Here is a 25,214-nt window from a genome sequence, read left to right on the forward strand (position 1 = left end):
TCAATGGATGATATTAAAAAATATTCTAAGAAGATAGAAAAACGACCTAAATAAAAGTTTAGACCTTTAATCATGATCAATGTAAAAGTCTGTATATAGATTTTTAAAAATCAGTAAATATATTCCAGAAAATAGAGACCTGACATAACTAACAACTCTTCTTGAAAAAAATCTTTGTATATGAAATAACCACATGCAAATTCAACATTCAACATGTGTAAAAATGTAATGTGAATGACCACAAACAAAGATAATTCAAGCATTTTAGAATATGTCAGTGGAAGTAGTCATGGCTAATAATGATTTCAGAACTTAAAGCGCATGAAATAAATGTGTAGTTCTGGGGATAAAATAAATAACAAAATTATTTAAGACACTATCCCTTTTTAAGCAGCTGATAGTCCAAGTGAAAAAACAAACACAGAAATATGTATTTGAAGTATTATTTTCAATTCTTGTCATTTTATTTTCAAAGATGCCATCATTATTTAGTATTAAAAATAATGTAATAAGCTAGGCCCTGTCTCTGAGAAAGGGAAATTAATACCCCCATTTTATAAATGGAACTACTGGATTAAGATTAAAAAAACCTCACCGACATACAAATAGCTAGTAATTGTTAAAACTGATAAAGGAATACAGAAGTTTCTGCCTTGGAACTACTGCTCTTAAAATAACAGTGCCTGAGGTCTGTCCAGAAGGTATCCAGCCATGTAATGTGAAAAATAGAGACATTTATTGACAATATAAAAAACATTGTACCTAGAACAATGATGTCTCAGTCCCTTTCAAAGTAGGCACCTTGGGACCTCAGTTCTTCCAACTGCCATCAGCTACCCTGTCATATTTTCCTGAATCTCATTGATGATCTGAAATATCTTCCTTTTCAAAGGTGACTTTAGTTTTAGGAAAAGCCAGCAGTCTCAGGGTACCAAGTATGGGCTATAGTGGGGCTGAGTCACCTGGGTGATTTGTTGTTTTACCAAACAAACGGGCACCAGATGTGATGCATGAGCATGTGCGTTGTTGTAATGAAACTGCCAATCACCAATTGCCCATAGTTGCAACTTTCTGAATCATCAAAATAGTTTCCTCAGAACTTTCAAATTTAATGCAAAATTTGATGCAGATTAATTGCTCTATTCACTCAGTCATTTTTAAAGTGATGGCCACACAGTACACATGCTCACACAACAATATCTACCACCCCCATTGACTAGTACAGTGAAGTCGTCATTGTTCACACATGTGGGTTCCAGTCCACTCTCCTTGGCTGCCAGGTTACATGATGTTGTGCGACCATTCTTGTTATATTAACAATGGCTGGACTTTTTTAGGATAGATCTCTTATACAGATCAGTTTATTAAATTATGCCCTGCTGAACCAGAGGTTTATAGGATATTAAGTATTACACATCCAGAGGAAAAAAATCCTTATCAAATAATTTTGAGCAAGACTAGGTAAGTCTCTTTATTACAAAGCCTTTCCAAGACTTTAACATTCTAATATCCTCCTAGAGGATGGTCTAATTGGTAGACTTTTCAAATACGATTGACCCCAGACTTTTTTTTTTTTTTCAACGAGTATTATAAAGCAGGTAGTGTTCCATGGAACACCCATTGGGAAACTCTGGCACTCCAGAAGACCAAGAAAAACCTAAATGTCAGGAACTAGAAACATTCAACAAGGAGACCAAAGGGGCCTTAGATGGGTTGTGGTAGCTCTCTTTAAGCAGTTGTCTTATCAAAAGGACATTGTATTTTACCAAAGAGCACATCTACACCTCATGAATGGAAGCTACCAGAAATGGATTTTATCTCAAAATAACATTTCAATACAGGTTTTTAAAAATATAAGAACTGTCCAACAAAGGTGGCAAATCATCTGTCCAATGTGTTACCTGAGCAATTGCATCATTGCGTGAAGGATCTGAGAACACCACTAAGCTCCCTGCTTTATTCTATTTGATGGTTCATTTGCAGTGATTATCAACTGAGATTTTCATACATTTAGTATTTCATATTCTCTGTTCATTTTTGTACCATTTTGACTTAAAAAATATTTTAGAAACAGAAGACATATTAACTGTCAAACCTATTGCAAATATGATGTCTTACATCGAAAGATACATAATGTTCAGTCTAGATTTTCCAGTTCTTTGTGACTCAGTCTGTAAAGGTTATAGATTTACAAGAACTTGTCTGTTTCTTCCAGGTTATTGAATTTGGTGGCATGTAGTCTTTCACAGTATTCTTATACGATCCTTTGTATTTCTGTGGTGTCTGTTGCAAGTTTTCCACTTTCATTTCTGATTTTGCTCATGTGGGTCTTTTCCCTTTTTTTCTTAGTGAGTCTAGCTAGAGGTTTGTCAGTCTTACTAATCTCTTTATTAAGCTCTTGATTGCATTAATTTTTTATATTGTCTTTTTTTTCTCTATTTTATTTAATTCTGCTTTGATTTTATTATTTCCTTCCTTCTGCTGATGTTGGGCTGCATTTGTCCTTCTTTTTCTAGTTTTTTAAAGATGTAATGTTACATTTTTTTATTTGGAATTTTTATTGTTTCTTGAAATAGTCCTATAATAATAAAACTTCCCTCTTATTACTGCTTTTGCCACATCCCAATTTTTTTTTAATTTTTAAATATGATACTGATTTGAAGGAAAAAGAAAAAATGTGAGAAGGAAATCTTGATAGGTAGGATTGGTTGCCTCCCATATGCACCACAATCAGAGATCGAACCGGCAACCTAGGTATGTGCACTAACCAAGAATCAAACCCTCAACATTTTGGTGTGTGGTACCACATTCCAATCAACAAGCCACACTGTACAGGGTTGCATCCTAAAGGTTTTGATATGTCATATTGTCATTCTCATTTGTTTCTAGGTATCTTCTGATCTCTTTTTTATTTCTCCTTTGACCCAAAGCAATAAACAAAATAAGACAAAGAAACAAACAAAAACTCATAGACAGAGAGAACAATACGGTAGTTCCTAGAGAAACAGGGGACTGGGAGAAAGTTAGTAAAGGGTGAATGGGGTCACATATATGGTGACAGAAGGAGATTTGACTTTGGGTGGTGAACACACAATGCAATGTACAAATAATGTATTTTAGAATTGTACACTTGAAACCTATATAATTTTATTAACTAATGTCACCCTGATAAATTTAATTTAAAAACAACCTAGGTGCCCATCAGTAAATGAATGGATCAAAAAACTATGGTACATTTACACAATGGAATTCTATGCAGCAGAAAGAAAGAAGGAGCTCCTACCCTTTGCAACAGCAATGCATGGAACTGGAAAGCATTATGCTAAATGAAATAAGCCAGGTGGTTAAAGACAAATGCCATATGATCTCACCTTTAATAGGGACCTAAACAACAAAACAAACAACCAAGCAACATATAACCAAAGACACTGAAATAGAGAACAGGCTGACAGTGGCCAGAGGGGAGAGGGGAGGGAATTTCAGGGGAAAAGGGGAAGGGTTTGCAGGAACAAGAATGAAGGACAGACACATGGACAATAACAAGGAGGGGGGGTGTGGAGGTGGGAGGGAGGTGGGGAGGGCTGGGGGTGTGGTCTGGGATGGGGGTAAAAGGCAGAAAACTGTACTTGAATAACAATTAAAATTAAAAAATTAAATTTGATTTAATTATTAGAAAAGGAATAAATCCTATATTCAGTCTCAAAAAAAGTACACCTAAGAACACATACAATTTACATTTAATGCCAGTGAAAACCAAGCTTCTCTTCCCTAACTTACAAAACACCAAGTGATTTAAATCATTTTAATTATGAAGTTCATGTGTACAGAATAAAATGTAAGTTTTCTCATTTACAAAATTACAGAAGAGGTCTAGAAAACCCATATGTGGAAACATGCAACCATGTAGCACATAGATACCAGTGTCAGAATTAGGGAAAAGCTGTGGGATATAGAAGACACTTTCCAGATCAACTACTTTTAATGTGTCTATACCTGGCTTTCAATGCCCCTGCACCCAAAGATTTGATAGACCAGGTGGGTTACCAATGAATTTCACTATAGTTAACATTTGCTTGCTAAAATAAATTAAATATAAAGTCCATACCTGTTTGTATATTCCTTGATAATCTGATATATGCTAATCTTTATTGTTTCATTTTCAAACCGATTGTTGCTCCGGTCCTTGTATATCCGGAATTCAGCTGCTGTAACTGCTTCTCCATGAGGAATTTGAGTAAGATCAAATCGGAATTCTTTGTAATGCCTTCGCTGGTGAGAAAAATCCTTGTCTCTTTCAACTGAAAAATAAAAGAAAAAAGAGAGAGAAAGTGAGCCCATTATAAAATATGAAAATTAATGGTAAATTCTCCAGCTTTGTAATTAAAACAAACAAGCAGGATATTCTAAAACTGGAAAAACACTGAAACCACAGACTTATATGTGTTTCCAGTTGAAGGAAACTTTACAGACCAACAGCCATTACTTCAAAAGCAACATAACCTCTGTGGTTTTATACAAATTCCTGGATCCTAAATGGAAAGGCTATCCAGAAACGTTTCTTAAAAGTGAAGGTTGTAAAGTGATTACTAGTGTGTATCAAGTACCAGAACACAGAGGGTTCATACAAGAATTAGGACTATTACAGAAAATTCCAGAATTCCAGGTGAAGGTGGCGGTGAGATTTAGCATAGCCAAGGGAGAAAATAGGAAGAAAGACTGAGAAATTACAGGCACACAAGGACAGTGTTTATGACATTTTAGAGGTCAAATACATAAAACAAATTCATTTTCAGAATAAAGATTATTGCTAAAATGTCTTCCCCAGAGGAGTTTGTCTTCTCCTTTCAGCACATTTTTTAACATGCACTTTCATTAGTTTAGTCTCCTAAAGACCTCACTCTGCTCTCACTCAGAATTGAAGGGGAATATATTTCTCCCCTTCAGCAACTTCCCCATCAAATAAAGTCAGAGAATATCTCCTCTTGAGAATATTTTTTAAAATATATTTTATTGATTATGCTATTACAATTGTCCCATTTCCCTCCCCCTTTATTCCCCACCACCCTGTGCACTCCCTCCCACTCGAGTTCCCCACCCCCCTTTCGTTCATGTCCATAGGTCATGTATATAAGCTCTTTGGCTTCTACATTTCCTATATTACTCTTAACCACCCCTTGTCTATCTTCTACCTACCATTTATGCTACTTACTCCCTGTATCTTTACCCTCATTCTCTCCCCACCCACTCCCCCACTGATAACCCTCCATGTGATCTCCATTTCTGTGATTCTGTTCCTGTTCTAGTTGTTTGCTTTTGTTTTTGTTTTAGGTTCAGTTGTTAATAACTGTGAGTTTGTTGTCGTTTTACTGTTCATATTTTTTATCTTCTTCTTTCTTAGATAAATCCCTTTAACATGTCATATGATAAGAGCTTGGTGATGATAAACTCCTTTAACTTGACCTTATCTGGGAAGCACTTTATCTGACCTTCCATTTTAAATGATAGCTTTGGTGGTTAATCTTGGATGTATTTGAATATTTCCAGCCCCTTCTTGCCTGCAAAGTTTCTTTTGAGAAATCAGCTAACAGTCTTATGGGTACTCCTTTGTAGGTAACTGTCTCCTTTTCTCTTGCTGCTTTTAAGATTCTCTCCTTATCTTTAATCTTAGCTTATGTAATTATGATGTGCCCTAGTGTGTTCCTCCTTGGGTCCAACTTCTTTAGGACTCTCTGAGCTTCCTGGACTTCCTGGAAGTCTATTCCTTTCACCAGATTGATTAAGTTCTCCTTCATTATTTGTTCAAATAAATTTTCAAATTCTTGCTCTTCCTCTTCTCCTTCTGGTACTCCTGTGATTCAGATGTTGGAATGTTTAAAGATGTCCTGCGGGTTCCTGAGCCTCTCCTCATTTTCTTGAATTCTTGTGTCTTCATTCTGTTCTGGTTGAATGTTTCTTTCTTCCTTCTGGTACACACCATTGATTTGAGTCCTGGTTTCCTTCCCACTGTTGATTCCCTGTACATTTTCCTTTATTTCCTTCATTTAGCATAGCCCTCATTTCTTCATCTAATTTGTGACCATATTCAACCAATTCTGTGAGCACCCTGAGTACCAGTGTTTTGAACTGTGCATCTGATAGGTTGACTACCTCTTCATTGCTTAGTTATATTTTTTCTGGAGCTTTGATCTGATCTTTTATTTAGGCCTTTTTTGGTCTCAGCAGCCTGTTATGTAGTAAGGAGTGGAGCCTTAGGTGTTCACTAGGGTGGGGCAACCCAGGTCACTGGGTTGTGATGCTGTATGTGGGGGAGGGGTGAGAGAGTCAGAGAGGGAACAATGGGTTTGCTCTGCTCTCTGCCAGATTTCAGTCACTTATCTCACTACCCACAAGCAAATTGGGCCCTTCTGATTCCCAGTGGGTGGGCTTGTGTACATTCTAGGACACTGGGTCTCTCCAACAGACTCTCCTGTGATGCTGGGAGTTTCTCCTGCTGCCACCTCAACCCCCAAATGAGAAGTATTTTCAATCAGAGATGTGAGGCTTTTTTTTCCCCTTGCTGGACCCCTGGGTTGTGTGGTCTGTCTTGCTCCCCAGTTGTTCCTCCTGGTTTATCAGCGAGAGGATGTGGGACCACCCAGTCTGCCAGCCACCACCTTGCTATGAGTCCTCTCTGCCCAGCTGCCCGTCTCTGCCACTCCTACAGGTCTGGATGAATGTTTCTTCTTTAACTCCTTGGCTCTCTGACTTCCATACAGTTCAATTTTCTGTCAGATCTGGTTGTTTTTTTTTGTTTTTAAATTTGTTGTCGTCCTTCTTTTGGTTCTGTGAGCAGGCACAGTGTGTCTTTCTACACCTCCATCTTGGCTCCAAGTTTCTCTTAGGAATATTAAGGGCTATTGAAGAATTCAGCAGAGTAGATGCCCAGCATATGCTTAATCTGGCTTTTTAAAATAGTTTATTATTTGATACAGTCTTTATCTACTGGGTACCAAAACTTTCTTTAAAAATACCTATTCAAAAGGTTCATTTTCAGTAATGCAATATCATTTGATGGAGTTCAGTTTCTCAGCATTAGTAAGTTTTTCAAAATCTCAGTGGTGTAGTTAATATAGAACAGGATTATAAAAAACTCCACTGCAAAACACAATATGCAAGGTGTCTCATAATTACAGCCTACAATAATTTTTTAAATTTTTCCAGTGACATGTTTCATTGCTAAAATTGGGTTCCAAGAAAATAAGAAAATATATGTTATATAAATAAATTTACCAAGTTCAAAAGTTGGATTAAGATAGAAAAATATCTTTAAGAGATTAATTGAAGTTATGTCAATACCACTATGAATATATGAAACTTGGGATCCTAACTAGAGAAAAGGTTAAGATTAAGAAAGGGAGAAACAGGTCATCATCCTCCAGGAAAGACAGTAGGAGTGGTGGCTGCTGGAGCTCTGGGTCACGTAGGTTCTACATTTGAGAGGAAGCTCATAAAAAAGGCCCCCAGAATTCTTAGCCTTCATGATCTAAAATAATCTCTGGTTTACTTTCCCCAAAAGAATAGGCAGTGGTTTAGGAGAGCGAGGATCTCATCCCCACCTTCACCACAGGTACCTAAGCCTGGTACTAGAAAGGGAAAACTAGAAGGGAAAACTAGAAGCTACATCTTGAAGTACTTTTGTCCTATAAAGCTTGGCGAGGATGCTGCAAACAGGCTGTGTGGCTCACTTTAACACAACCTCACATGATCCATGAAGTTTCATTTTCTTAAAATATCATTTTCTTAGTCCTAAGAGAGGTCCATTCCCAGGAAGATTATTTATCAACTTTTCTTTAAATAAGGAAGATACCCTTATTTTTAGAATCCTATTTTGGTCCATAATTCAAACCTCTTTTCTGTGTAAGCTTCTGCTGGTAATAATGTAGACTGCCATGAACTTGGCCCCTTCATCTCCATTTGTCTGTTCTGACTGAGCCATTTCAGAGGGAAAAGATAAGGATAGAAAATACCTAGAAACTGGGTATCTAGTAACTGAAAGTACATGTATGAATATAAAGCTATAAAGCTAGCCACAACTTTTGTTTAAAGAGAACTAAATTTAATTCAATCTAAACTCATTCTTTTCTCATCTTAATTTAAGTAAAGTAGATGACATTATGAAATAGTAATGTTTTATATGAAACAACTTTAAATAGCACTAATTTAGATGTCAGGCACTGTTCTAAGTACTTTTAAAGAGTAACAAATTACACTTCATAACAACCTGTGAGGTAGGTTCCATCATTATCCTCATTTTGAAGACGATGAAACTGAGGAGGGATAGAAAATAAGTACCTTGCCAAAAAGTGTGAACCCAAGCATTTGGTGCCACAAGGCTATGGTTTTTAAATGTCAAATATACTACCTCTGCTTATGTACTATTTATTGCTTTGTCCTAATTTATGAAGTAATTATGCTTTAATAAAGATCTAAAACCTCACATTCACAAGTTCAAAATCCAAAAAGCTCTGAAAATGAGAAGTCTGGCTTCAAGTTCATTTGGCAGAAAAGTTGGACATTAACTGATTTAAGGTCATTTGAAGTTTCTATTTATTCCACTTTAATATGAATAGTTATTGCTTTACTGCAGAAATGTTCATTTGTTTAACAAGATGGCATTGTCCCAGCTCTGCTTGAGGAGTTTCATACTTTATGATATATACATCAACCAGCCATTCAGAAATATATTTCTTCTATTTTGAAAGTAAACATTCAAAATTCTAAGTGGTAACATTTTTCATTAACAATCTATTTTATATTTGAAATTTAGACCAAAAAACTATAGTCCTGGAATTAAGGGCTGAGTCATGAGTTTGTTAGGATCCAATCTAAAGCATGCACCTGGAAAATGCAGATGAGTTTTGAATATATATTATGTAAAGTCATCTACTGTTCTGGAATCCCCTGTGAGGTGTTAGTGTAGTAGAGTGGAAAGCTAGAATTTCAACTGTTATTATAAAATTTCAGCTTTATAATCCAGGCTATTTAACCTAACCCCTTAAGGGGGCAAATTTTCAAAGAGTTTAATAAAAATTTATATTAAGTATACCACACAGAATAAAGTTTCAGTGCAGATTTGCCCAGTGATTCAAAATCCTATATCCTACTGCTTTGAATTATAATTTCACTAGTAAATTTCATGGGACATGTTGGAGTGAGTAATGGAATAAAACTTGTATTTATATAGCCAAGCACTCCTAATGATGCTCACAAATATTCACAAGGTAATCTCAGTTGCCTCAGTGAGTAATGCTAGGGAAGATCAAATATTAATATCCTGATTTAAGAATGAGAAACTGGGTGATGACAGCTAGATGGTAACAGATGTCTGTCTTCTAAAGCTCTTTATAAATCTTTGTTCAATGTCTATACCAACTACATAATGACATCCTGCTGTTCTGTACTTTGAGACTAGTTCATTGTTAATATATTTAAGCAATGTTTTTCAACAATACACAAAAAATGTGGCAAATAAGATAGAGAATAAGGAGTTTGACCATCAATATGTAATTAACATGTAACATAATACATTGCCTAATTCAAAGATGTCTTTTAATAAATATTGATTGAATGAAAACTATATAAATGGATCAAAATCAGGTTCCATCTTTCTACTCAGTATTATCTTTACTGCATTCCCCATTGATTAAAGATGTAATAATTTATTTAACTTTCATTTATTTCATTAAAACATATTTTGTTTAATCCACATAATGTTATGTGTGTCCATGGGTTTCTACAACATGCCTGAGCAACCACAATGTATTATTAGGAAAGAACAGATTTGATCCAGAAGTCAAGATTTCAAATCCCCAGCCCTTGGCATCACGACATTTTGCTTGTTTGTTCTTCCTAGGTTTAGTTTTGTTTGTTTGCTTTATCTAATTATCACTCAGGGAAGTTGGTCTTCTTTCAATACTTTGATTCTCCTCTCAGATGCTCCTACTCTAGTGATGCCATACTTTCTGAATTCTGCTCATTCTTCTAGAACTCACTTCTTCCAATCAATCCTAGCAAGTGTTGTATTATATGCCCTTATTTCATATTGACTCTATATCTTATGTAAGAAAATGAATAAACAAATGATTGTATTCATAAATAAATTAATGTTATCAAATATTTATACTCATATGTGCAGTCATCCTTTTACTACAACCATATTTTAAAATAGTTCTAACTCACCATCTGGATCCCTTCATGTTCCAACCTTTTTTCTAACATACTCACTACCAAAAACAACACTTCCATAACAGATGAAAAAGAATATATGCACACATTTTATATTCCCTAAATGTAAACTTTTTATAGGAGATACCCATGCCCTGTTTATCTGGTAATGATTTTGGTCAATATTAAGCATACTCTTTGTCATATATGCATATTACAGTGTGCTATTCCCCATTGCAATTGTAAATGACTTGGAAAGCTTTAAAGACAAGGGATAAAGATGAAAACATTTATATATATTATTCTTGTTTTTTAATCACATTGTGTTAAATATTCGATTCATTCAATTCACTATTTAATTTACACATTATATCATCTAAACACTGTAAGTATCCTAAAAAATCTTTATTATCATTTTTGATAAAATTACCAGATTAAAATATGCAAGATTCCATAAAGACCATAATTACATTCCTATCTGGTAGTAGAAAAGACTCTCAAGTACTGGACAAAGGATAAAAAACAAATAAAACAAAAATAGCAGGAGAGTGAGCTCACTCAAGACACAACCCAGACTTGTCAAGGAGACAGAATGACAAGTGTTAAAACATAGTAAGATCAGAAGGTTATCACTTTTCTCCAGTGGAGACCATTTGTTTTTCACCGACACCATTTTCCTCATATGAAGTGGAAAAGAGAATTTAGGAACAAATATATCTAGATTTACAGCACCCATATTGGATCAGTAAATTCACCTATGAAAACTGTGTTTGAAGGGTATACAATGGCCTACCCAGACTCCTGTTTTCTGTCTGCTTGCATATCTAACAAGATCAAAAGGATCTATTTTGCCAAGCACTCACACATACATTGCACTTAATGCCACATGCTCTTCTCCCATTGTCTTTATGGTACATGCTTATTTTGAAGATTGTTAAGTATACTCCAATGATATGACCATTAAAATAAAATAAGTTCATCAACATAGGGTTGCTTTTTTTTTTTTGAGCTGATGGTTGCTAAGAGCTCTCTACACAAATTTAAAAGATTTGCTTTACTGCATATACACATACCCAACCTCACAGAAAATAAACCATCAAAAATTCAGCAATATGTATACAGCTCACCACTCAAAACACAGTTATAGTGATGGTGGTGAATATACTTTGCTTCTGCTCCAAGGAAGCAGGTTTTTGTGTATACCAAAATTTTCCATCTATGTGAACTACCTAAAACAACTGAAAGCTCATATCCACTGACATAACCAGAGAACAAATTTATTATATTTTGGTTTAAAGAGTGGCAACATCAAAGCTTTCAAGAGATAAAATATGAATCAAAGGATTCACATTCCCTGATTAATGGGCTGATAGTGAAAAGACACAGGATACCTGTTACATAAGCATCAAACTGCATTCTAAGTGCTCTAAATTGCCAAAGTTCTGCAAAGATTAAACTTCTTGTGGTTAAAGACATACACTGAAACCTTTTATTGTTGAGATATAACTTAACAGAAGTTAGTGACTGATTATAGTCTCTCTTTTTTCCAAACAAACACCTCTCTGAATGACTTTATCATTAATAGAAATTGGATAGAAATGTCATGACTATATATTTTCAAGTCCAAAATATCTGAAAAGTAAAAGTAATTAATAGAGAACTGCAGTTTTATCTCTTTAGTGATTTATCTACATTTTTAAGGAGATGCATTCCTGGACAATCAATCTTAATCTCCCACACAAGGGCTGTAACTTGGAAGACACAAATAGAATCAGTAGCTGAAAGGCAAAGATAGCATTCTCCCAGGAGCCTAGCCAGCTGTTGAAAGAATACACATCACTGTTTGCTGCTGAGTGCAGAAAATCATTAAGAGATTATTCATAGAATTATTACTTACCTCTGTTGCATTTTAAAATAAAAGAAAAAAAGCAAATACATCATGTGCCTATCAAAATGTGTCACTTCACAAAACATCCTCACCCACTAGTCCACTGAGAAACATAAACTTGGTCCCATAAAGGCCTATTCATTGGTCAGTAAATGCACATTATATGTTTCTTTGAATGGATAACCATTCCAGAGAGTGTGGTAAACTCCATATTCCAGAAACCCTAACAGCCTCTTAACACCACAACAAAGTGTGACCTAGAGGAGAGAAAATTGTCCTCCTACATGTTTTGTTTCAAAGAACAGTTTCAATGTACTTTCAAATGTTAAAATAGTTAAAACACTCTTAACTTATACTCATAAATGGTTCATGAATCTAGTTTTATAAAGAAGGAAAATCTCAAAAGAAAGGGTGAGATGGTTAAAGAATTTAAATGCTGTAATAGAATAAACACATTAATTTTTAAAGAAAAATTAAAATTCAGTGCATATAACTTTGAAATTTTAAAATGTAATTAATGATCTGATATTTTTTATTATTTTGCTTTAAAAATACAGCCAATTTAGACACACAAGGAATAAAGTCTTATAAAAAGAGAGCTTTGAAATAATTGGGATGAAGATGTCTCACAGTCTATTTCCTTGGATGGTCTCAGCAATCAGCCCTCAGTGGTTATTTAGAATACTGTAACAATAACAGCTATCTATATCAAATGTTGATATGAAAATTGATATATTTATGCCAGTACAAGACTGTTTTGATTACCATGGCCTTGTAATATAGTTTGATGTCAGGTATGGTAATTCCACCTACTTTGTTCTTCTTTCTCAGAATTGCTGCAGCTATTCAGGGTCATTTATGGTTCCACACAAATTTTTGAAGTGTTTGTTCTATATCTGTGAAATATGTCTTTGGTATTTTAATAGGGATTGCATTGAACCTATAAATTGCTTTGGGTATAAGAACAGACACATAGATCAATGGAACAGGACAGAGAGCCCAGAAATAAACCCATGTCTCTATGGTCAATTAATATTTGACAAAGGGGAAAGAAACATAAAATGGAATCAAAATAGTTTCTTCAACAAATGGTGTTGGGAGATCTGGACAGCTACATGCAAAAAAATGAAACTCGACCACCAACTTATACCATATACAAAAATAAAATCAAGATGGATAAAAGACTTAAAAATAAGTTGTGATATCATAAAAGTCCTAGAGGAGAAGATAGGCAGGAAAATCTCAGATATTCCATGCAGCAATATTTTCAGCAATATGTCCCCTAGAGCACGGAACATAAAGAAAAGAATACACAAATGGGACTTCATCAAAATAAAAAGTTTCTGCACAGCTAAAGAAATCAGCAAAATGAAAAGGGGCCAACTATATGAGAAAATATATTTGCTAATAATATCTAGGACAAGGGTTTGATCTCCACAATATATAGAGGACTCACACGACTCCACACCAGGAAGACAAACAATCCAATTAGCAAATGGGCAAAGGACATGAACAGACACTTCTCCAAAGAAGACATACAGAGGGCCCAGAGACATGTGAAAGGGTGCTCAGCATCACTAGCCGTCAGAGAGATGCAAATTGAAACCACAATGAGATACCACTTCACACAGTTCAGAATGGCCATCATAAATCAACAAACAAGTGCTGGCAGGGTTGTGGAGAAAAGGGAACCCTAGTATACTGTTAGTAGGAATGCAAACTGGTGCAGCCTCTGTGGAAAACAGTATGGAATTTCCTCATGAAACTAAAAATGGAACTGCCTTTTGACCCAGCAATTCAACTGCTGGGTTTATATCCTAAGAATCTTAAAACACTAATTCAAAAGAACCTATGCACCCTAATGTTCATAGCAGCACAATTTACAATAGCCATGTGCTGGAAGCAGCCTAGGTGCTCATCAGTAAGTGGATGGATCAATAAACGATGATACATTGACACAATGGAATACTACACAGCAGAAAGAAAGAAGGAGCTCCTACCCTTCATGACGACATAGATGGAACTGGAAAGCATTGTACTAAGTAAAGTAAGTCAGGAGGTGAAAGACAAATACCATATGATCTCACCTACAAGTAGAACCTATTTAACAAAACAAACTGGCAAGCAAAATACAGCCAGAGACATTGAAATCCCACAACAAACTGACAGTAACCAGAGAGAAGGAGAGAGGAAAAATAGGAAAGAAGGGAAAAGGAAGTAAATGAACATGAATGAGGGACCCATGGACAGAGCCAAGGCAGGGTGGGATTAAGGGAGGGAGGTGGACGTGGGTAGGGTGGTAGAAAGTGGTGGGAAAATGGAGACAACTGTATTCAAACATCAGTAAAAAAAAGTTAAAAAAATGAAAAAAAGAAAATTGATATATTTAATTATTAAGGTAATAATGAATAATAAATTATTGATTTCATAAAATTAATATATTTCAAATTTTTGTTTCTTCCCCCTTATTTGATGCAATAGATAAAGCCTCCATTTTCTTCTCCATAGTACAGATAAAAATAATTAACTTCCTCAATGTCACAAACTGAGTTAACTATTAAATACAAAGCCAAGAATAGTATCTCAGTTTTATGGCTCCAAATGTAGTGCTCAATGTCCCAGAATTTCAACTATTAATGACTGCTGCTTTGGTCTCAGGGTAAAAGTTTTTTCTTTTATTCCAAGGCCAGTATTTCCACTTGAGCCTTGCTCCCAATTTCCTGTGCTCACTCTTAGCAATTTTTCTCCTGTGTGTTCATTCTCTCTCTCTCTCTACATTATGTCAATACCCCAGAAAATAGAACACTAGAAATATACCTACATAGAAAAACACAGTTGGGTTTATTGACTTGTTTCAACATATGTCATGGGACAGATGCCATAAAGATCCTTGGTAGAAGCTGTCAGAAAGACTTCATTGGGATTGTGTGGAGTGATTTGGGCAACAATCCAAAGCAGCACGGCTTTGCTCTGGAACTGGGTGCCCTCAGGAAGCAAAGGTAACATTTGGTATTTTAATGAGTTTTTCTAAGATTTTGGAGGGAGGGAAGTGGAATAAAGAAGTAAAATTGGCAAAGGAGCAGCAGTCACTCATCTTAACAAGGGTCATTTTTAAGATTTGAACAATGGTCTTGTTTTTAATCTGTGCTCAGATATGACTGTGAAATGGTCCTCTTTTTGGCTTCCTCCCTTATGGTCTCAGAATGGTCTTGTCCAGCATACTCCCCAACAGAACTGGGAGGGCTGAGCCAGCTCCTAGCAACTCCAAGCCCTAGCTGACAGGTTCAGTCTATCTCCCGTCTGTCAGGAGGCTGCCTTTCTCTTTTCCACTAATCTTGATCATCCTGAAAATAGCTACTCTACTTCCACATTTGTTCCATCCCAAAATATTTATTGGCTGACTGGTCCAAACCCTATAATTAAGGAGATATAAGAGGCAAAGAGATAGGGGCTCAGAATAAAAAATAACGGACATGGAAAAGTACAGTTATGATGTAATTGTGGTGAGGTTCATGAGGGATATGTGTAACATAAAGCAGAGTAAAATGGAACAAAACATTAAGCAGGAGGCTTCAAAGAAGGTCATTTGGAGCCTGGTCTTAAAGAATTATGCTGAGTACAGAAAAGAGTTCATACAAGTAAAAGGAGAAGTGATACCCTATGGCCAAAGTAATAAAAAACAAATATTTTATTGTCAATGCACATTATCGGGTCTATGGGGTCGGGGTGGAATGTGAGGAATAGTAAGAGTTGTCTGAGAATTGATCAATATTTTCCAGTATTCCCATCCCATTGATGCATACTATGGTAATTAATGACAGGAACTTATTTTTTTTAAGTCATTATCACCTCATACAAGCAAGCACACCATCAACACTCAAATAGTTAAGAAAGAAAGTTGAAGGAATTTATGATCCCTCAATAATTATCTCCCTTACCTAACTTCACTGTTTTGCCCATCCTTTCCAGTAACTAAAATGTTTTTCTGATTTTCAGAGATCCAGATTCTACCTCTACTTAATATTTCCAGTTCTACTCCCACAAACACAGCTTTGACTATTTTTATCCAAATTAATTTTCTTGCTGGCATCCCAGTAGCACTTTTTCTGTGTCTCCCTTTGGTAATGGAGATGATATGTACCACAGTTAAAAGTCCCAGTTCTGAAGTGAGAAACACTTGAATTCAATCATAGTTCTCTAACTTAATAATGAGTGTGATACTAGGAAATCTACTCTTCCCTATGTGTTTATCCATCTTTAAAATGAAGGCAGATAAAAGCTCTATTTCTCAGTGTGCTGTAAAGGATGCATGATATTTGAGACAGAGAATCTTCGCATAGGGTCTGGAACATAGAAAGATCTCTCAAAGCATAGCTCTCATATTAACCATTTCCACCTGCATTATAATTATTATGCCACTTTATATTTACTCCATGAGTGAGACACTTCAGAGACATATCCATTTTTTGTTATTGTTTCTTTGTATTTCTGCACACACCTCAAACAGGACTTTTGTATAGCAAATGGTCAATAAAAGTTTAATTATAAGAAATTGCTACCTGTCCTAAAACATAGCCACTTTGATTATCAAAGTGTCAATTTATTTATCTAAAATATAGGTTTATTAAGTGGGATTTATGTCATTGCTTTTTGAAAAATAACTGTTATAGGGAAATTAAAAAAATTTTCAGCCTGGATTTCTACAACAGTGGAAAGATAGAAAATAATTGTATTTACTTGATACATTGTTTAGATATTTCACATATACAAGGTAGAGAAGAAAGGAGCACATATTTTGATGTTTATATATTGCCCATCAGCTCAATCAAACTTGCTTATTCTGACACAACTGTTCTTTAAATGAGTCTGAAGTTACTTAATTATTTTTATCCCTGAAGAAAACAATGCATCCTGAAGTATGTGTATATAAATACACATACAAATATATAAAATAGACACACATATAATACACATTTTATATAGGAAGTTATTAATTGAAATTTAAAACAAATATTTAACTTTTGTGTGTTGAATATTAATATTAAATTTCAAGAATTAGTTTAGAATACAGATACATGAGTAATTCATTTTGTAAAATAAAAGATGATTGCTTAATAATGAGAAAGTATATTTAGCATATTAATAATATGTTTTAATCATACTGTGTACAAATATTTGAAAATGTGTGTTTGCCTGTAACATATCAATGTGAAGACACATGGTCTGATATCACCTTTTGGTAAATATTTATTTCTCATGTTTTCTTTAGTGGAAATATCTGTGGATTTTACAGATTGCCTGGCAGCTAGAGGTCAACTAATCTCACCAGATTCCACTGAAGGACTTTGTGAATCCTTCTGCTCCATAAGTTAAAATAAAAATCCATTTTAACCACCTGAAGGTGACAGAGGTTACAGTAAATCAATACACACAAAGAACCTTCCTTTATATCTTGAATACAATGAAATGATAGTTTATCTGCAGTGAATATTTGTGGTTATCTGACAAAAACAGGTCAAAGGTTTTGTGAGTGTTCTGAAATTGCTCAGTGCCTTCTCTAATGACTGATAATTGAAAACAGAGACCGGGACTATCAAATGTGGTGGGTGACAGATAAGCACTAGATTAATGCCCGGAATTGGTCAGGAGACACTGAAAGGTCAAGAGTCACAGGAATTAGCTATTGTGCTACTGTGAAAAGACAGACATCAAATGTCTATTATCCCCTTAATAGCTGTTCTCCAAGCCCGAAATCCATTCTCACTTCCTCTGCTTATAATTTAGAGATAATCTGTTTTTCCTTATACACATCATGTCTAAGTGAAGCCACTCACCCTAAATAGTTAAGGCTCACACATTTTTATGATATACCAAAGAATGTTTTTTTCATAGCATATTTTCAGTGTATTCAATGCTCATTTTAGAGAATTTTACAAACATTTTATCCTCAAAGTTATACTTAATGGAAAGGAAGCAAAACTAGAAAACTTTTATGTTAAATGTGCTTGGAATTTCTCTATGGGGAAAAAAAAATGAAGGAGGTTTAGGACTAAGTTTCCGTAGTACAAAAGATATGAGATTTTTGTAGCAGAGCAAATAAATGTCTCAAATTTACTGCTTTATAGTTTAAATTGGTATAAGTTTTATAGAGTTCACTGAAGTTCAATCTGTGGTTAAATCTGTCATTTTGAAACAAAAGCAAACTATACTTTTTCTCCACCAAATGGGTTGCATCAGTGAGGTTTGGTGCATGGAAGGAGGTCATAGAGAAATGTGGTCATACTTAATGATGTGTAACGTTATTAGGGACACAATTACTTGATTGTATAGGTTTTTAAGAAAAGGAATAAAATTATGTATAAGAATATATTACATATATACTCTGTAGTAATAAAAGGGTAGCTGATTTACCTGCTCTGCCTAGGCAAGAAACCACAAATGGCTATTGGTGGCCTGTGTTTTTCCCTAAGAAGTGATCATTTGCTTTCTGTCTCTCCATTAGAGTTTAAGCTTGACAACAGCAGCACTTTTACTTGGCTGATTACTGCACAGGTAGGCTCCTAATTCAGCATCTGGCACACAGTATGTGTCTGATATGTATGTGGAATACATGAATATAAAAACAGAGGTCTGATTTGGGTTCCTTTTTGTTTTGTTTTATTTGGATTGTTTCAGAAGAAAGAGTAAATGTAGACCCTATTAATCCAACTTAGCCAAAAGCAGAACCCCTCGACCATTTATTTGTAAATGAATCCTGCTCATGTGACAAAATACTATTATTCCTAACAATGTATTTTTTCTTCTTTGAAAATAATTTAAATAAATAATGAAAACTTGATAGCTTAGAATCCTAATGTTTATATATCTATTTTCAGTTTCTATTAGCTATCTTAGTACTTAAAAACACATGTTAGACCAATAGAATCTTTATGATGCTTAAATAGATATATTACACTTGGGAAAAGATAAAAAAAGTAATAGATTCCTTGACGTGTATAGCTAAGTTGGTTTAGCATCATCCTGCAAAGCAAAAGGTCTCCAGTTTGATTCCCAGTCAGAGCACATGCCTGGGGTACAGGCCCAGTCCCTGTTTGGGGCACACATGTGAGAGGCATTTAACTGATATTCTTCTCCCTCTCTTTCTCTCTTCCTTCCCTTTCTCTAAGAATAAATAAATAAAATCTTTCAACAAATTTTAAAAATGAATAGAAAAGTTAAATAACATTATTCTTATTTTATGGTTATTAATAGAATTGCATTTAAAATAATTTGCAGAATACATTATGTGCTATAAGAGGGTGATATTTATACATTTTAGAATATAATATAAAAATTCCTATTATTCTCATTTATTGCTCTCTATTTGCATAAAACACTTAAGAACTTTATTCCTCCACAATAAATATATATAAGATAAAATTTTTGGTAGTATGCTCATAATGTTTTAATCACCTTCTTCCTAAAATATTAAAAATAGCTGTTTTCATTGTCCTGCACTTCCTTTAACCCCTCTTCAAAAGAATATATGCACCCCAATGTTCACAGCAGCACAATTTACAATAGCCAAGTGCTAGAAGCAACCCAAGTACCCATCAGTAAATGAGTGGATCAAAAAACTATGGTACATTTATATGACAGAATACCACACAGCAGAAAGAAAGGAGCTCCTACCCTTTGCAACAGCATGAATGGATTTAGAGAGCTTTATGTTAAGTGAAATAAGCCAGGATGCAAAAGGCAAAATACCATATGATCTCACCTATAAGTGGAACCTAACCAACAAAACAAACAAGCAAGCCAAATATTACCAGAGACATTGAAATAAAGAACAAACTGGCAGTAACCAGAGGGGAGGGGGTGGATAATAAGGGAGAACGGTGGGGTGAGGGGGTCATCAAGGAATGTGTATTAAAGGACCCATGGACAAGGCCAAAGGTGGGTAGGATCCAGGGTGGGAGGTGGGGATGGGTAGGGTGAGGGAGAAAATGGGGGGAAAATGGAGACAACTGTATTTGAACAATAAAAAAATGAAAAAAGTAAAAATAGTTATTCTCTTAGAAAATGTTTTGTTTTTTGTTAGTTTCTTTTTTGTTTTAAAAATTTATTACAACCACTTTTATATGGTATGTTTTTTAATGTCATCCTTGAAAGTGAAAATTTATTTCATCAGTCTGTATATTTACAGATAGAAACTGGAATACATAATACATGGCTTGCTTAACACTTTGTTATAACACTGTATTAAAATTTTTCAATGAATCAATACATTGTATTAAAAGATGTTTTCTAAAATTGGAATTTGTGCTGGATTTAGTAAAGATGTAACAGTTGTCAAAATCAATAAAGAAATCACACAATAGCGAATGGGACCACATTGTAATTAGAGTGAGTCAAGGGATCCTTAGTGGTTTCAGGACAGAGAGTATTCATTCACATGAACAGTCTCATATTTTGGTTGATCTGGTTTCACACCCTTGGGCTTTTCCTTTGTATTGGGATTTTATGTCAACCACAAAACTCAGAGCAAAATTTAGCTAAGAATCATTGAGTTGTACCTGGTTTTGAGTTCAAACTATACAAAGTTTCCAAATTTCTTAAGATACACTCCTGGAAAAGTAACTATTCTGAGCTCCTAGTCAGACAATCTCATTTTAGAGTCAAATGTAATAACTTCTCAAGTAGCCAATCTAATTTTATCAGATGGACTCTTTTCTGATGCATTTGTTGCTAAAAGTTTGACTTTGACTTACTCTTAATTATATTTAATCCTCCATCCAACTAATATTTTGTACTATTATATAAAGAATTAAATTCAGCAATAAGAAAAGCTGAGTATTAACCTTCTTTAAAACAACTCAAAATCATTAGGAACTGGTGATATCTATGTGATATACATAGAAGTGAGTATAACAAGCAAGTGTAAGTACAGGGTGAAAAAAAGGATGTTTAAGTATTAGATGTTTAAAAAGGAGGTGAATTTTGCTCTGGCAAGGTAGCTCAGTCATTTAGAACATCTTACTGATATGCCAAAGTTTTGTGGTTTGATCCCAGGACAGGATGGTATAAAAATCAAGCAACAAATGCAAAATAAGTGAAACACAAATCAATCTCTCTCTCTCTCTCTCTCTCTCACTCAAATTTGATAAATGCATTTCTTAAATCAGGTGATTTCCTAGATCATCCTCTACATTCGTGCTGCTGAATGACTGCTTTTCTGCACATGTGTAGTTGGGAAGTTTTCAGGAGAGAGGAGAATGGTGGCATCACCATTCATCTATACATGTACATACTATACATACTGTACATACATACACATTGTGTGTGTGTGTGTGTGTGTGTGTGTGTGTGTGTGTGACAATTCCAAGAAGAAAGACTAAGTTTCAAAAAATGGCAAGGCAAGAATATCTTATAGAGAAAATGATACTAAGTTCCACCTGTATGTTAAAAGCTGCTAATTGGGTATTCAGTTTTTCACTATTAAATAAGAGAAGACAAGCAAAGATCACTGGGTATCTGAGAAAATTCTCTACTTTGAAATATAGAGTCGAAAGTAGAATTTTTAAAGTAAGACATTTGAAAGAACTTTGAAAAAAAACACAAAAAAACTATCTAATGCCCTTTGAGAGTTAAGAGAAGCTTTTGCACCCATGAGACATGAAGAAGATACTGTAAAAAAATCAATGCTAAAACATCTTTTGGAAATAAAGCTGAAAATCAATCTGAGTTTGAAAGATTAATTTGGAGAACTTTCCAAAAAGGAGAGAAATTACTTAAAGGAATGGAAAATAAGAGAGGGAGGGAGGGAGGGAGGGAGGGAGGAAGGAATGAAGGGTGGAAGAAGGAATTAGTTTCAAATGAGCCCTAATAAAATGATTCCTTAAAGAGAGATCAGGCAAAAAAAAAAAAAAAAAAAGAGAGAGAGAGAGAGAGAGAGAGAGAGAGAGAGAGAGAGAGAAAATGCTCGAAGAATTCAGTTCATTAATCCAAAGTGCAAAAGTTTCAAGACTGAAAATGTCTGCTTTGTGGATAAACAGAAGATTCAATAAGCTACCAGAGACAGAAGAGAAGTCATGTATATAGGAGAAATCAGGAATCAACATGGATTTAGACCTCACAGAAAGAACCCTAAAATTCAGAAGACAAGGCAGCAATGCCTTCAAAATCATGAGGATAAGTTATTTCTACCTTAGAACATCATATTCAACTAAATTATCCATCCAAATATGAAGGTTTAATAAAGATACTTTTAAACATGAAAGGTATCACAAGTTTGATTCCCCTCCCTCCCCCCACCAAATTTTAGGAGTTTCCTGAAGAATTTGATCTGCCAAAACAAGTAAGCCCAGAAAGAAGCTGAAGTCATGGGTATAGGAAAGAGAAGATTTAGCACAAGAGAAACAAAGATAATTCCCAGAGTGATATGAAGAGAGATCTCAGGATGACAGTTATGCTTCAGTCATTGAAGGCAAACAGTCCACATTGGAGTGGTGTGACTCAATAGAAAGATATGTTAAGGCTAACATCACAAAGATGAAACTTCTTTGAACTTTACAAAGTCAAGTGAGGGCAAATCAGACTTGCAACTATAAGTAGCTTTCCTGACACATATTTATGAAGTCCTTGCTGTCTCCTCAGAACCCAGCTTGTTGCTTGGGTCATTTAAGAATTCTCACTATGGACTTCCGGCAAGATGGAGGCATAGGTGGATGCACCGTACCTCCACGCAAAACCAAGATTAGAACTACAACAATTTAGAACTAGAATAACACCCAGAACTGATAGAGAATTTATCTGAATGGAAGTTGGACAGCCAAGAAGTTGAAGTAGACCCATTCATCCAGACCGGTAGAAGGAGCGAAGAGGAGGAGCCGGGTGGGTGCGGGTGGGTGGTGCGAGGAGGTCGGGGAGAACTTGGCACAAACTTGGCGTGTAAGCCCTCCAGGGCCCGCAAGATCGAAGCGATGGACCCTGAGTACGCAAGTAGCGGCTGGCGGATCAGTGAGGCAGCGATTGTGGACCAGGGCAGAGCTCACAACCCAGGATACCAGAGAAGGGACTGAGATCCCAGGAGAATGGAAATACCGCCATTGTCCCCTCCTGTCCCTGTCCCTGCTCCTGCCTCTGCCCCCACATATAACGTCACAATCTAGCGACTGGGGTGCCCAGCCCCGGTGAACACCTAAGGTTCCGCCCCTCACCGTAACTAGAGCGACCAGACTGGGGGGGAAAAAAGGAGAGACAGGGAGAGAGACATGTGTCCAACAGAAGAACAGATCAGTCCCCCAGGATTCATCCTTTTGAGCGACCAAGAAATAGCCAATCTATCAGATGCACAGTTCAAAACACTGGTGATCAGGAAGCTCACAGAATTGGTTGATTTTGGGCACAAATTAGATGAAAAAATGCAGGTTACCATAAAGGGATGAAGGAAGATGCACAGAGAGCCAATAGTGAAGGGAAGGAAACTGGGTCTCAAAACAATAGAGTGGACCAGAAGGAAGAAAGAAACAACCAAGCAGGAAAGCATGAAGAAATAAGAATTAAAAAAAAATGAGGAGAAGCTTAGGAGCCTCCAGGACATCTTTAAACGTTCCAACATCTGAATTATAGCGGTACCAGAAGGAGAAGGGAAAAGGCAACAGATTGAGCACGGATTTGAACAAATAATAAAGGAGAACTTACCCATTCTGGCAAAGGAAATAGTCTTCTAAGAAATCCTGGAAGCTCAGAGAGCCCCAAAGAAGTTGGACCCAAGAAGAAACACACCAAGACACATCATAATTACATTAGCCAAGGTAAAAATGAAGGAGAGAATCCTAGAAGCAGCAAGAGATAAGGGGACCGTAACCTACAAAGGAGTTCCCATCAGACTGTCAGCTGATTTCTCAAAAGAGACCTTACAGGCAAGAAGGGGCTGGAAAGAAATATTCCAAGTCATGAAAGACAAGAACCTACATCCCAGATTGCTCTATCCAGCATTCTCTCATTTAGAATGGAAGAGCAGAAGATGAAGTGCTTCTCAGATAAGGTCAAGTTGAAGGAGTTCATCATCACCAAGCCCTTATTTTATGACATGTTAAAGGGACTTATCTAAGAAAAGATAAAGAAAAAACATGTATAGTAAAAGGACAGCAAACTCACAATTATTAACAACCACACCTAAAGCAAAACAAAAAGAAACTAAGCAAACAACTAGAACAGGAACAGAACCACAGAAATGGAGATCACATGGAGGGTTAGCAACAGGGGAGTGGGAGGAGGAGAGAGGGGGGAAAAGGTACAGAGAATAAGTAGCATAAAATGTAGGTTGAAAATAGATAGGGGGAGGGTAAGAATAGTATGGGAAATGTAGAAGCTAAAGAACTTATAAGTATGACACATGGACATGAACTAAAGGGGGGGAATGTGGGTGGGAGAGGGTGTACAGGGTGGAGGGGAGTGAAGGGGGAAAATGGGACAACTGTAATAGCATAATCAATAAAATACATTAAAAAAAAAGAATTCTCACTTCTTCCCAGAGAAATGGGTTTTTTTCCTTCCCTTTTATTTTTTTTTTTTTTTGCCATGATTTTTTGCCATCATCCTCAGAGCTGATTGTAGACTATGGTGTGTCTAGAAGCTACCATTAGAGAGAAGATCTCTCACCAAATTTCAGTTGAGTGGACCATACCTAGCCCCGCCACACTCAAGCACCCCTAAGTTCCCCAGGATAATACAGAAAGGAGTCTTTAAAAACTGTCAAGTAAACTAAATCAGAATTTCATTTAGTAGTTCTGTTTAGCTCACCTTCTAGAAGCATGCACCTAAACACATTTATTTAAACACCCAGCTTTGTGCTTTCTGTTAGTTTTATTTAATTGGTTTTATATTTTCTTATATATGAAATATATCTGATAAAATATAAAATATGTACTTGAGGTAGAGAAAAATGACATCCAAGTTGCTATAGATATTAATCTGCGGTGCATGGTTTTAAATCTAAGTCTGACCACATCAATGCCTTCAGAAAAACCATCATCAACATGAAAAAGGAACCATGTTCGCTGGTGTTGCTCAGTGGATTGAGTGCCAGTCTGTGAACCAAAGGGTCATCGGTTCAATTTCCAGTTGGGGCACATGCCTG

At 35.7% G+C, this 25,214-nt stretch overlaps 1 protein-coding gene across 1 annotated transcript in view; it reads right to left on the minus strand.

The window, feature by feature from the left end:
• Positions 1-25,214, minus strand: part of BMP5 (bone morphogenetic protein 5) — a 117,453-nt gene that overhangs the window by 47,644 nt on the left and 44,595 nt on the right. The window contains exon 2 of the mRNA XM_045843343.1: positions 4,106-4,298. Coding sequence (XP_045699299.1) covers positions 4,106-4,298 — 193 coding nt within the window. The remainder of the gene's footprint in view (positions 1-4,105; positions 4,299-25,214) is intronic.

The sequence above is a fragment of the Phyllostomus hastatus genome, unplaced genomic scaffold (assembly GCF_019186645.2).
Source record: "Phyllostomus hastatus isolate PE091 unplaced genomic scaffold, TTU_PhHast_1.1 phas_contig_40, whole genome shotgun sequence".
Classification (NCBI taxonomy): Eukaryota; Metazoa; Chordata; class Mammalia; order Chiroptera; family Phyllostomidae; genus Phyllostomus; species Phyllostomus hastatus.